The sequence below is a fragment of the Neofelis nebulosa genome, chromosome 5 (genome assembly GCF_028018385.1).
Source record: "Neofelis nebulosa isolate mNeoNeb1 chromosome 5, mNeoNeb1.pri, whole genome shotgun sequence".
In the NCBI taxonomy this organism is placed as follows: domain Eukaryota; kingdom Metazoa; phylum Chordata; class Mammalia; order Carnivora; family Felidae; genus Neofelis; species Neofelis nebulosa.
Genome location: NC_080786.1, coordinates 7,716,109 through 7,729,185, shown reverse-complemented (window position 1 = coordinate 7,729,185; position 13,077 = coordinate 7,716,109). Strand labels below are relative to the sequence as shown.

The following is a 13,077-nucleotide window of genomic DNA, read 5'->3' as shown; positions in this document are numbered from 1 at the left end:
ATTCACACTTCCACCACCTATTTATTTGCCGCACTTTATGTCCACGCTGAAGATCATTAGAAACACTGCATAACTTCTAAACCCAATCCTACCCCCACCAAAGCTCACGAGAGAAACCAGGTAAATAAAAAACAGCTGATCAGGAGGAAAGACACGTAATTCAAATTAAAACTTTAAAATAAAAATCCTCCATTCTGAGTCTTATGGTCATTTAAGCAAATATTAAAGAATTCAAAAATGCCTGCTATAACACAGCTCCCTAGATTCTCCCATGCACCCTAAATCCAAGCAATGCCGAAAAGGTGAGGCAAATGTTTTGATGATTTCGGTGGTTTTGAGGTGGTGATGTCCCAACCTCTTCTTACCCAATAATAAGGTCCTAGGCCAAATCATTCAGAGTTTGGTCAGCATTCACGGAGGCATGTTGACTGGGCTTTGGGTAGAAGGACAACAGTGACGGCTGTCTTCAGAGGAAAATCATCCACTCCCAGGGACAGAAGAGGTGCTGTGTCACTCCTCTTGAGGCACTGATGGCTTCAAGTATCATTCTTTCCTAACACATGCAGGTTCCCATGAGTGTGCTTTTGTACGGAACTGCAGGAGAGTCACTGACTACTGGCCAAAGGCCAAGAGTCCTCCAAGAAAGATGGCGCCCACCTTGGCAAGCTACTGTAACGGCAACTGCGCTGCCTTTAAAAATAAGTCTCCCCAAACCAAGCCATAAAGCAACTCTTCTACGCAGTCCAGCACATGACTCCAGTGAAGCTGAGACAAGTATCCACAGTCAGAAGACACTGAATACACTCTTGGTTTACCCATACCTGAGTCTGCAGGAGATGAGGCATGATACACAGCTGGTCTTTATGACTCCTAGAAAATAGGAAGACTGCTTGTTCAAGGCACACATAAAGATGGCCATATAGATTGACAGCCCATCTACACTCATCCATCTGTTCCACAGATATTTAGGGCATGCCTACTATGTGCCAGGCCCAGTGCCCAGAGCTTGAGGCACAAAACTGAGTTAGACATGATTCCTGTTGGTGGTCCTGTTGAGGAGAAAAGCTGGATAACGCGGCGCAAACACACTACCGTGCTGAAACTGGTCTCAGTGGAAATGAGTGGCCACAAACCCCCAATAGTCTTCGTGTTGACTGGCATTATACTGTACTTCCAGGCTCTGCCTACTCTGCTGCCTTTTGGTGGCCATTTCTATTACAAAGTGTTTATCTCTGGCTTGGATTTCCCACCTGAACGCCAGATGCAAGTACGGAATTGCCGACTTGACATCTCTCTGCTTTTCTGTCTTCTCCACTCGGTGAAAGGCGACTTCATTTTCTCAGTCACCCAAGCCACAAACCTCACGGTCTTCCCTGACTCTGTGCTCTCTTACACTGCATATCCCAGTAAGGAAATGCAGCAGTATTCACTGTTGGCTCAACCTCTGACACGTATCCAGGATCTGACCACCACTCACCACCCGCTGCACCTCCCCTGCTCTGAGACAGCCCGACCTTTCACCTGGACCGCTGCCTCCTATCAGTTCCTCCGCTGCTAGTCCCGCCTTTCTGTGATGCCTTCCCCCAACCCCCACCGAGCAGCTACAGTGACCCTATAAAGCAGATGTCAGGCCACCAAGTCTCCTGTGCTAAAAACTCTGTGATTCCTCCACCTAGAGTGAGATTCAGGGCTTTACCACAGATTCTCTACTTACTACATGGTTTGAGCTCAGGCTGTTGATGAGATTTCATTCTGTACTATGTTTCTTTGGCTCACTCCCTCCTAGCTCCTCGGGGAAACATACAAGGCATGTCCTTAAGTCAGAAACTTGACTTCTGTGGGTCCCTCTGCTGCGCCTAATGTCCCCCCAGGTAGCTGCAGAGCTCCCTCCCTCGCTTCCTTCAGATCCCTGCCCAAATGTCCCCAACGTCCCCAGAGAGGTCTTCCCTGAGCAGCCCACGGAAAAACAGCACCTGCCACCCTCCTCCAGTCTCTGCCCCTTTCCCTGCTTTATCTTTCTTCATGGCTCTCACCGCTACTGAACGTATCTAAACACATTTTTATTTGTTCATCTCCCCTCTCTCTCCTCCCTCTAGAGCAGTGCCATCCAACAGAAATATGGCATGAGACATACACAGAATTTTGAATTTTCGAGTAGCCATACTAGAGAAAGTAAAAAGAAACCGCGAAAATTACATTTAATGTTTTTTTCTTTCCCCTTGTATATCTTGTATAACAAGAGCATTTCAAAAATGAAGTCAATACAAAATTATTACTAAGGCAGGACACATTGTTGGGCACTAAATTTGAAATGTGGTGTGTATGTCACACAGCACATCCCAACTCAGGCTCATCACGTTTCAAGTGCTCGGTAGGCACCCATGATTGGTGCCTAGAATATAAACTCCATGGGACAAAGACTAGGTTTGCTCACCATGTTCCCAGCAGCTTGAACAGTGCCTGGCACATGGTTTGTAAATCAATTAATTATTTAATTAACAGGTTTTTTTTGTTTTTTTTTTTTTTTGGTCTTCCTTCAAACAAGCACATATTAACCATATATAATATGACAGAGAAAAAAACCCATGATAGAAATAGAATGATTATACCAGAGTGCTTATAATCTAGTCAGGGAGGTAATACGTAAAGAGCTGGAAAGCCTGACGTACCCCAAGTGAAAAGGAAAAAAAACCCACATTTTAAGCTGATTAGGAAAGGACATGGTTGGGGCTCAGATGTTGCACAGCCCTGGCTATTTGGAGGAGTGGAGGCAGAAGGCCATAAAGATTATGACAGTTCCCAGGATGACAGTGATAAAAGCTGGACTTGGGGAAAAGTCGGGGACAGATGGTGAGGAGGCAGATTCAGCAGTGCCTGGTCCAGCCCTGCGTGGGGACCAAGTCAGGGGAGGAATTACAAAGGGGTTTTGAGCTCGGTGGCTAAGGAAGAAGACAGTGCCATGATAAACCCATCAGATTCCAAGGGAAAACAGACGGATGGACGAGGGCAGGTAATGATGACTTACTCTCTAGTTCCAACACACTAGACCCAACATATGACCTCATTTTGATCACTCTGACCTCTTCCAAATTTAGTCATTTCTACCCAAATGAGCAGCAACTGTATTTCTCAGAACATTCCACGAGGAAATGCCAACTAGAGCGTTGGAAGAGCCCCTCTCTGGGCCTCAGTATCCTCCTCTATAAAATAAGGAAGGTGGTGCTAGGCCAGGTGACCCCAGCCCAGCCAGATGGCACTTTTCTTATACCAGGTCTTTGGAACTCTTTTTCTGCACCATGGGAGTTGAGTATTCTAACAGGAGATTGTACAGACTCTGTGAGTCTAATTCTTCCAAGAACTGTTCACCTAACACTTTATTCTTCAGCAACAGGAAGATTACTACCTGCCAACAGGAAAATTAAAGCCAAGTTGCAAGCTCCAAATAGCCACTGTCATCACAAGGTATACTTTTCCTGCAGCTAAAACTGTGCAGGGTGAGAAGCCCAAGGAAAACCTTGATGGGGAGGCATGTTTCCGAACGGGCACTATGGTGCCCAGCATTGAAGCTGGTGAGCCTTTCTGTGAAGGACAGGGCAGTCTTCCTATAAACAGAAGTGTGTGTACATGACATAAAGACTTCGAACTCAGGGCTAGCGGAGAGGAACATTCTCAGGAAAGCTGTCCCGTGCTACCCAGGAGGGCAACAGAAGCATCTCACCTTAGCCGTTCTTCCTCTTTTTTGCGAAGATTGAAGTCTCGTTGAACCACCTGGAGGACATGCTCCGTTTCGTCGTCGGTCAGACCAGACAGGTCCAGCTTCCTCCCCATGATTTAATACCCAACACAGACGATAACACAAGACCTGAGAAATCAAGGAGAGACCACAAATTGAGGGCAAGAGGAATGCACTCCAGGGACCAAAATCAACCCATTTTTTTATTCACATGAAATTAATACAGTTTCATCTAAGATGGTGCCTTGCTCTGCTCTCATATTCAGCAAACATCTACAGACGATGTCAGGCCGCAGAGAAAGGGAGAAGGTACCTGATCATCTGCCAGTCTCATTCATCCCACCCAACCCTTAAATTAGAAAAAAAGACACAAATTACTTTTTTTGATGCAACGAAGCAAGCATACAAGAGAGCTAGTGGCCCTAGCCACTAAATGCCAAAGACAGGATCCAAAACTTCTAAATTTTTGTGACTTGAAGTTTTAAATTCTAAGTATTATCTATAATTCCAAGATAAAATAAATTATAATACTTTTTAAAATATCCTATATACACTATATCCCCTGAACTTCTTTTTTAATGTTTATTTATTTTTGAGAGAGAGATAAAGAGAGAGAGAGAGAGAATGAGAGGCAGAGGGGCAGAGAGAGAGGGAGACACAGAATCCGAAGCAGGCTCCAGGTTCTGAGCTGTCAGCACAGAGCCCGACGCGGGGCTCGAACTCACGGACCACGAGATCATGACCTGAGCCAAAGTCAGAGGCTTAACTGACTGAGCCACCCAGGAGACCCTATCCCCTGAACTTTTAATCACATGGCTATAAAATATAAACTAGAAACCAATAAACTCTCTTCTGCAAAAGGAAAAAATACAGTAAAATCATCTTATTTAGCCATTTTCTCAGCGGTAGAAAACATGGTATTTGAAAGGAGCACCTCCCAGCCGCGCATGCCTAGAAATTACGGGAAGCAATATTTTTAAAAATCATTTTTAATGAAGAGCTGTATCCATTTATAAAATCAAACACATAATTCCAGAAAATCGCCTAGAACTGAAGACCAGCATAAACCTGAATGCAACCATCCTCCATAAAGTATTAGCAGAACCAATGCAGCAAGATTTCAAAAAGATGATTATATATATAGACCAAGTGGGTTTTATCTAAACAGTTCCAGGTTGGTTCAACATTCAAAATCAACCCGTGTAATTCACCACATTAACAGAATAAAATGGAAAAATAAATGATCGGTTCAATGCCCATTTGTGACAGGAGCCCTCTGCAAACTTAGACTACAAGGAAATTTCCTCCATTATATATAGGGCAGGGCATTGATGGAAGGAAGGAAGGAAGGAAGGAAGGAAGGAAGGAAGGAAGGAAGGAAGGAAGGGGGAGAGAGAGAGAGAGGGAAGAAGAAGAAGAAGAAGAAGAAGAAGAAGAAGAAGAAGAAGAAGAAAGGGAGAGAGAAAGAAAGAAAGGAAGAAAGAGAGAGAGAGAGAGAGAGAGAGAGAGAAAGGGAAAGAAAGAAAACCTAAACTAAAATTAACATCATACTCAATCACAAAAGACCAAATGCTCTCCCTAAAGGTCAAGAACAAGGCTCAAACATCCACTCTCACTACCTCTACTCAGTGTGGAATGCCTTTATTATAAAGCTACATTAATTAAGACAGAGTGGTATTGACATACAGGCAGGTGTATTAGTTTGCCAATGCTGCTATAACAGAGTACCATAGACTAGGTGGCTTGAACACCAGAAAAAGTTTCCTCATGGTTCTGGAAGCTAGAAGTCTGAGATCCAGGGGTCGGCAGGGTTGGGTTCTTCTGAAGCCTCTCTCCCTAGCTTGCAGATGGCCATCTTCCCCCTGTGTTTTCACATGGTATTCTCTCTATATGTGTCAATGTCTAAATTTCTTCTTTTTTTTTTTAATTTTTTTTTTTCAACGTTTTTTATTTATTTTTGGGACAGAGAGAGACAGAGCATGAACGGAGGAGGGGCAGAGAGAGAGGGAGACACAGAATCTGAAACAGGCTCCAGGCTCTGAGCTGTCAGCACTGAGCCCGACGCGGGGCTCGAACTCACGAACCGCGAGATCGTGACCTGGCTGAAGTCGGACGCTTAACCGACTGCGCCACCCAGGCGCCCCATAAATTTCTTCTTATAAGGACACTAGACATATTGGATTATGGTCCACCCTAATAGCTTCATTTTAACCTAACTGCCTCTTTAAATGTCCTATCTCCAAATACAGTCATAATTTGAGGCACTGGGGTTAAGACTTCAACATATGAGATTTAGGGTGACAGCTTGGCCCACACCCTCTACCCTTTGGTTCCCCAAATTTATGGCCTTCTCACATGCAAAATATATTCAGCCCATCCAAACAGCCACAAAAGTCTTAGCCCATTCCAGTATCAACTCTAAGTACAAAGTCTCCTTTATTTATTTATTTTTTTTAAAGGCAAATCTTTTCTTTCTTTTATTTATTTTTTTAACATTTATTTATTTTTGAGACAGAGAGAGAGCATGAACAGGGGAGGGTCAGAGAAAGAGGGAGACACAGAATCAGAAACAGGCTCCAGGCTCTGAGCTGTCAGCACAGAGCCCGATGCAGGGCTTGAACCCACGGACCGCGAGATCATGACCTGAGCCGAAGTCGGATGCTTAACCGACTGAGCCACCCAGGCACCCCTCCTTTGAATATTATCTAATTTAGGTACAGGCAAGTCGTGAGCAATGATTCATCCTGAGGTGAAATTCTCTTCCAGCTGTGAACCTGTGAAATCTGGCAAGTTACCTGTTCCAAAATGGAAGACACAGGAGAGGCATTGGATTGACATTCCCAATCTTGATGGGAGAAACTGAAAAGAGGAAAGGGGTCTTGGGTCTCAAGCATATCTGAGAGCAGAGCAAATTTCATTAGATTTTAAGCCTCAAGAATAAGTCCCTTCCTCTGTGCCCCCAAGTGGCCCTCCCTTCTGAGCCCACCAGGGTGGCTATCCCACTCCCCTGGCCCTGTAGCCACAGCAGCTTGCCCTGCTGAAACTGAGGAGGTGGCCTTGCCACAGGAGGAGTCCCACCCCACAGGCCATGGTGGCAGTCCAGCTCCAGGGACCTCCGAATTGCCTTCGGGCTCATTCTTCCCCTTTCTTGAAGGATAACACAACGTGTGAAGCCAGATAGCTCTATTGGCCACATCCCGCAGAATCTCAGAGGACGCCAGGCTGCTTTCATTTCATCCTGTCTCTGTTTAGTCTAAACTGGCAGTGCTTCTGCTGATATGAATTCTCAAAAACTCTGTTGGCTTCCCATGCAATACACAGAAGGCCAAACCATCAAACAAGAGGGTCCTCTACAGCTCTCTCCTGGGTAACCAAAGCTCTGTTCCTGGTTTCTGCTGAAATGGCTGATTCAATCCCTGAGTTGTTCTCATAATCTGTGTAGCAAGTGGCTGTCCAGCCACACCCTTGATGTTCTCCCCAGACACACTTTCTCATGTTTTGCAATATGGATAGACTGAGAACTTTACAAACCTTAACATCCTGGTTCCTTCTGCTTAACAATCTCTTCTTCAACTCATCTCTCTACTCTTGCACTTTGCTAGAAGCAGCAAGGCCAGACCAGGCCACGCTTCAACACTTTGCTTAGACGTCTCCTCAGCTAAACACCCAAGTTCATCACTGACAAGTTCCACCTTCCACAGAACACTAGAACACAGCTTGGCCAAATTCTCGGCCACTTTATACAAGGATCCAATTCCTTCACTTCCAATAACACGTTCCTCATTTCTGTCTGAGCCCTCAACAGAAGTACTTTAAACATTCACATTTTGACCACCTTTTATTCACAATGATACCCGTATTCTCTCAGAAGGTACCTCTCTTCCTCCCGAGCCCTCAGCATCATCACCTTTACCATCCATATTTCCACCAACAGTCTCCTCAAGGCAACCTCGGCTTTTTCTAGCGTGTGACTCAGGACACCTCCACCTTCACCCATGAGCCACTTCCAAAGCCACCTGCACATGTTTACATAGAAATAACAGAATACGAGAGATGAAAAGATGCTTAATTTCACCTGTAATTACAGAATTGCACATCAAAACCACATTTCACACCCACCAAAATAAAGAGCCTTTATCAAGTGTTGACAGGAGGAGGGACAATGGCGGCTTTCACATAGCGCGTACATATTGACCCGACTGCTTTGTGACACAATTATCATTTTCAAAGCTGACGATGCATGTACCCTATGAACTAGCATTTCTGCCACACCTGGGTGTATGCCTCAGATATAATCTTGCAAACATGCACCAAGAGGTAGGGATTTGGTTGGCTCACATGAAATTTCTAAATCTGCACCATTCCAATTTATAAAAATGTCTATTTCACGTAGTTCGACCTAGCAGGAGACGTTACTAGCAGTCACATTCAAAAAAGCAAAAAGTAAAACAAATCAAATAAAACCTGCAAACTACCCTGAACATCCATTAATGGCAAGGTCAACAGATATGTATATTTATTTCACATAATGGAGTTCCCCACTGCAGTGAAAAACGGCATGCCGTACGTCTATCCACTAACATGGATGAATCTTAAAACATAATGTTGAGACGGAAAAGCACACCATATGTACACACATGTGCAGCAGGCACACACTATAATCCTGTCTATAAACAGTTCAAAAGCATAAAAAGTCAAAGCATGTATTTTTTAGGAACAAATATGGTAAAACTCTAAAGAGCGAGATGGGATCACTGAGGGAGAGGGAGGGTTTGGGGATAATTACATAGAGGCTTCAGAGCTCTCACTGGAAAGACAGTGTTACTGCTGCTGCTTCTTATTATTACTACCATTATTATTAAGTAATAATTATATTAATAGTATATTATTATTATTACTGATTATTAAAAGTCCAACTTTTATATACACTTTTGTCTGTAAGGTATCTTTTATAAGCATATAAACTCAAGTAAACGTAACACTAAACAAAACTCAGGTAATTTCACCATCATTAGAGCAAACATTTGAAACACTGTCCAGCGAATATGCTGAGAAGTGTAAGAAAAATGATGAAAATGATTTTGATAAGTAAGTCGTGAAGGTGAAAAGTACAGCATGGAGAATATAGCCAATAATCTTCCAATAACACTGTATGGTGACAGATGGTGACAACACTTGTTGTGGTGAGCAGTGAGTAATGTACAAACTTGTCAAATCACTAGGCTGTGCACCTGACACTAACACAAATAACACTGTATGCCCAACTATCCTTCAACAATAAAAAATTGTAAATTGTTAAATAATGATTTTGATAGATCACTACTGGTTGAACACCTACTATGTTTCAGAGGAAATATAGATATACAGATATAGATATCTGTATACAGATATCTATATACAGATATAGATATAGATACAGATATAGATATAGACACAGACACAGGTATAGATACACATATAGATACAGAGATAGACATAGATACAGACATAAATACAGATATAGATACAGAGATAAATACAGATATAAATACAGATATAGATACAGAGATAGATATAGATACAGATATAAATACAGATATAGATACAGATACAGATACAGATATATTACACTTGATATTCTTAACTCTCACAAAATTCTACAGGCAACCACAGCCATTGCCGCCACTCACAGATGAGAAGGTGCGGATTCATAGTTCCACGTTCTGGCTGTAAAACAGATAAATGACAAAAGACCGCTAGGGTCTGACTGGGTCTGTATCTGGCTCAGAGGCCACACCTTTACTCCACGTGTAGGCCTTCCTGTGAGATGCAGAGGGAAACTCTAGACCTCAGGTTTTCACCCTTGGGGTCTAGAGTTCCCTGCCCTCTCTTTCTAACATGTTAGAACAGGGGATCCCATCACTTGGCTGCTATTCAGACAAAGGTAACCTGCTCTTTTAGTTTCCAAATAATGGCAACAAACGCAGAGAACAGAGAAGTGTCAGCCCTTAAACGTCCTCTGTTAAATGACTTTAAAACCCCATGCCTGTATGACACAAATGAACCTCAAAATTTAGCCAAAATATCACAACAGGAGTCCCAACTATTTGAAAAAAGAAAAAAGATTTTTCACGCCTCTTAGGCTACTTGTCAAAAGTAAATCTGTGGGCCGCTTTGCACACATGGTGTTGGGTGGGGTGGTGGGGGCGGTGGGGGTAGGGAGAGAGCCTAGTGCACCTGCTGGTCCGCAGAAGTAAATTAGAAGTAAGACTCCACTCTTAGGCTGCCAGGCCAAGGGGAACTCCATAAACTGCTATCTTCAAATCCCTCGACAAGCAGGAAGAAACAGATCAGAGGGCACAGGGAAAATGCAGACTGACTTCTTCCTTCAAAACACCCCATTAAAGGTGATAATGGCACTTTGGAGTTTCCCCCAAAGTGACCTATCTGTCCCCTTCACTTCACTTTACTGGCTTTTGGTTTCTGAGAATTCTAACTGAGTTTCTAAGATGCCCAGTTAGTGAAAGACAGAAGCGGCAGCTCTGATCATCTCAAATCTAAATAGAATGATCGGGACTCCAAAGGGATACATGGTTTCTGTAAAGAAATAAATAAAGTAGCTCTACATGGACAAGGCGGAGAACAACGAGAAAACCTTTTGGGAAAATGGGGAAAGCGTCTTCCTTTTCTAGAGTAAACACAATTAGATTTCCCATGTAACAACAGAAATAGCGTCTCAGAGCTAGAGAAGCCTCACATCCACGAGTCACAGGTCACTTAGGTATGACCTCTTCGTTTACAGATGAGAGAGGGTAAACATAGGAAATGGAAGAGGGTTCCCCAACACATAAACTGGTTCAGAAGCTCCTGGTTTCCGGAACAGTGCTTTTGCTCCTGGATCTCTCTGGTTTATAAGTGATGGTAGCAGAGAGAATACAATATTGTAACAACACATACTTTTGGTAAACTACATGCTGTATCTTTCATCTGATTTCCTCCCTTAATATGTCATAAAATTCTTTCCTTTTAAGACATTTTTATGGGTCCAAAATATTCCATAGTATGGCGGTAGCACAATTTAACCAATCATACTTACATACTTTCTGCTTATTTTCAATATTTTTCTATCATAAACAACACTAAGATTGGGGCGCTTGGGTGGCTCAGTCGGTTAAGTGTCTGACTTTGGCTCAGGTCACGATCTCACGGTCTGTGGGCTCGGGCCCTGCATTGGGCTCTGTACTGACAGCTCAGAGCCTGGAACCTACTTTGGATTCTGTATCTCCCTCTCTCTGCCTCTCCCCAGCTTGTGTTCGCTCTCTCTCTCTCTCTCTCTCTCTCTCTCTCTGTCAATAATAAATAAACTTAAAAAAAAATAAACAACACTAAGATGAACATCTTTGTACATATATCCTTGCACATTCTTAAAGAAAATTCTTAGATCAAAACAGCTGAGTCAATGCTTAGGCATATTTGATAATAGCTGCCAGATTGCTATTAAAGCATTTATTCTTGTATTTCTCCTACTAGGATATATGAATGCCTGTGTTCCTCAAATCTTATTAAATGAAAATGGCAAGTTATTATAATTAGCGGTGCTTTGGTTACCAGTATATGGAATATATCATTAAACCTTGTTTTGGACCCTGATAGTTGTGGAATTATCTACTTTCATGAGCTGTGTAATTTTATCTTTTAGAGAATCTTATGTACTTCTTAGTATTTTAAAAGTAGGCTTAATATATTAAAATAATCATCTGTCCTGTTTTTCCCCGAATTGCCACTGGCCTTTGAATTTTATTCATCTTATGTTTTGCCATGTGAACTTCCCTGTTTTATGCAGCAAGACGTTGGGTGTTATGTTTAAGTTATCATCAAGTATGCATAAACTCCTACCTATTCTCCACTCCTTTATGAGAATACCTAACACTGTAAAGACAGAGGATCTTTGCCAGGTTAAGTGACACATTCCTCAGTCAATAAAAGATTCATTTGAATTTTTGCTCCCAGCTTGGCAAAGATGTTTTAAGGTTCATCTGGAAACATAAATGGATAATGTCAGCCAGACAGTTCTGAAAAGGAAAAATGATGCGAGGTGATTTGCAATAGTGGGTTTTAAAGTGTGCTACTGGCATGAGACCACCTTAGGACAGGTCAGGACAGAAAGTCCCAACAAAGTCCCATATGTGTCTGTGTGTCTGTGTATCTAACTGTCTGTTCATGGATCATCTAAGTCAGATGGATAGATGGGTCAATAAGTGGTATTGGGTCAGTTGGCCAATCACATCAGGTTTGTGAGATTTCTAAGGACACCTGTTAGTGACTTAAAGAAACTAAAGCGATAAAAACAAACAAAGAGGAAAATGGAAAATTTGTTGCTGAGATGAAAACGCATCTGGTGCAAAGCAGCATTATGAATAGTAGACCCAGACTAGGAACTAGGCAAATACTCTTCAATAGAAGACTAAAGGGTAGTATATTCACCAGTGGAATACTACATGCCGGTAAGTATGGGTAAACTACAACTACATACATCAGTGTGACTGAATCTCAGGAATATTATGCTAAGCAAAATAAGCTAGACGTGGAGATTCCAATTATACAAAGTTCAGAATCAGGCAGTACTATTCTGTCGTGTGAAAAGTAGGATAGTGGTCATCACTGGGCAGGGAACAGTGGCCAGAAAGGGCAAGGCTGGGGACTGTTAATGCTGTTTCCGACCTGGGTGCCAGTTACACAGATGTGTTCAATTTGTCAACATCCACCGACGTGTACACTTTCGATTTGTGTATTCTCCTATGTGTGACATGGCTCAATAAAAGGTAGAAAATACAGTATGAACAGTAAAATCCTGATGTGAACAGATAAACTCAAAATATACACTGAAATATAATGACAAGAAATATTATCAAGGGTTATCTCTGAATGGTTAAATTTCGAATGATGCAATTTTTGAAAATTCGCTTCGGCGTGTTTTTTCCCTTTCTTCTACAATAAACACCATTTGAATAATTAAACACACATTATCAAGGATACGTATGAGGGTATTCTCCTTAATGCTATTTACAATAGCAAATCTGTTTAAACAACTGAAATGTCTAATGACAGACCATTGGTTAAATCTGCTGTATCTGAGACAGTATATTCAAATGCTATAAAAATGATATATTATTGACATGGAAAAATACTCACAACATATTTATGACTGAAAATTACAGACTGGAAACTGTGTTAAGTGATTTCAATTGTTTTATTTTTCTTAAAAAAAGTCTGTGAATTCCAATGAAAAGAGACTTAAAAACTGAGAATAAACTGAGGGTTGATGGGGGGTGGGAGGGAGGGGAAAGTGGGTGATGGGCACTGGG

The 13,077-nt window shown here is 42.2% G+C and overlaps 1 protein-coding gene across 5 annotated transcripts in view; it reads right to left on the bottom strand.

The window, feature by feature from the left end:
* The window catches only part of MYRIP (myosin VIIA and Rab interacting protein), a 370,434-nt gene that overhangs the window by 311,925 nt on the left and 45,432 nt on the right, over window positions 1-13,077 (bottom strand). For all 5 annotated transcript variants that reach the window (XM_058729485.1, XM_058729487.1, XM_058729486.1 and 2 more), the window contains exon 2: window positions 3,719-3,862. In XM_058729485.1, the coding sequence (XP_058585468.1) occupies window positions 3,719-3,828 (110 nt within the window). In that variant the 5' untranslated portion in view covers window positions 3,829-3,862. The remainder of the gene's footprint in view (window positions 1-3,718; window positions 3,863-13,077) is intronic.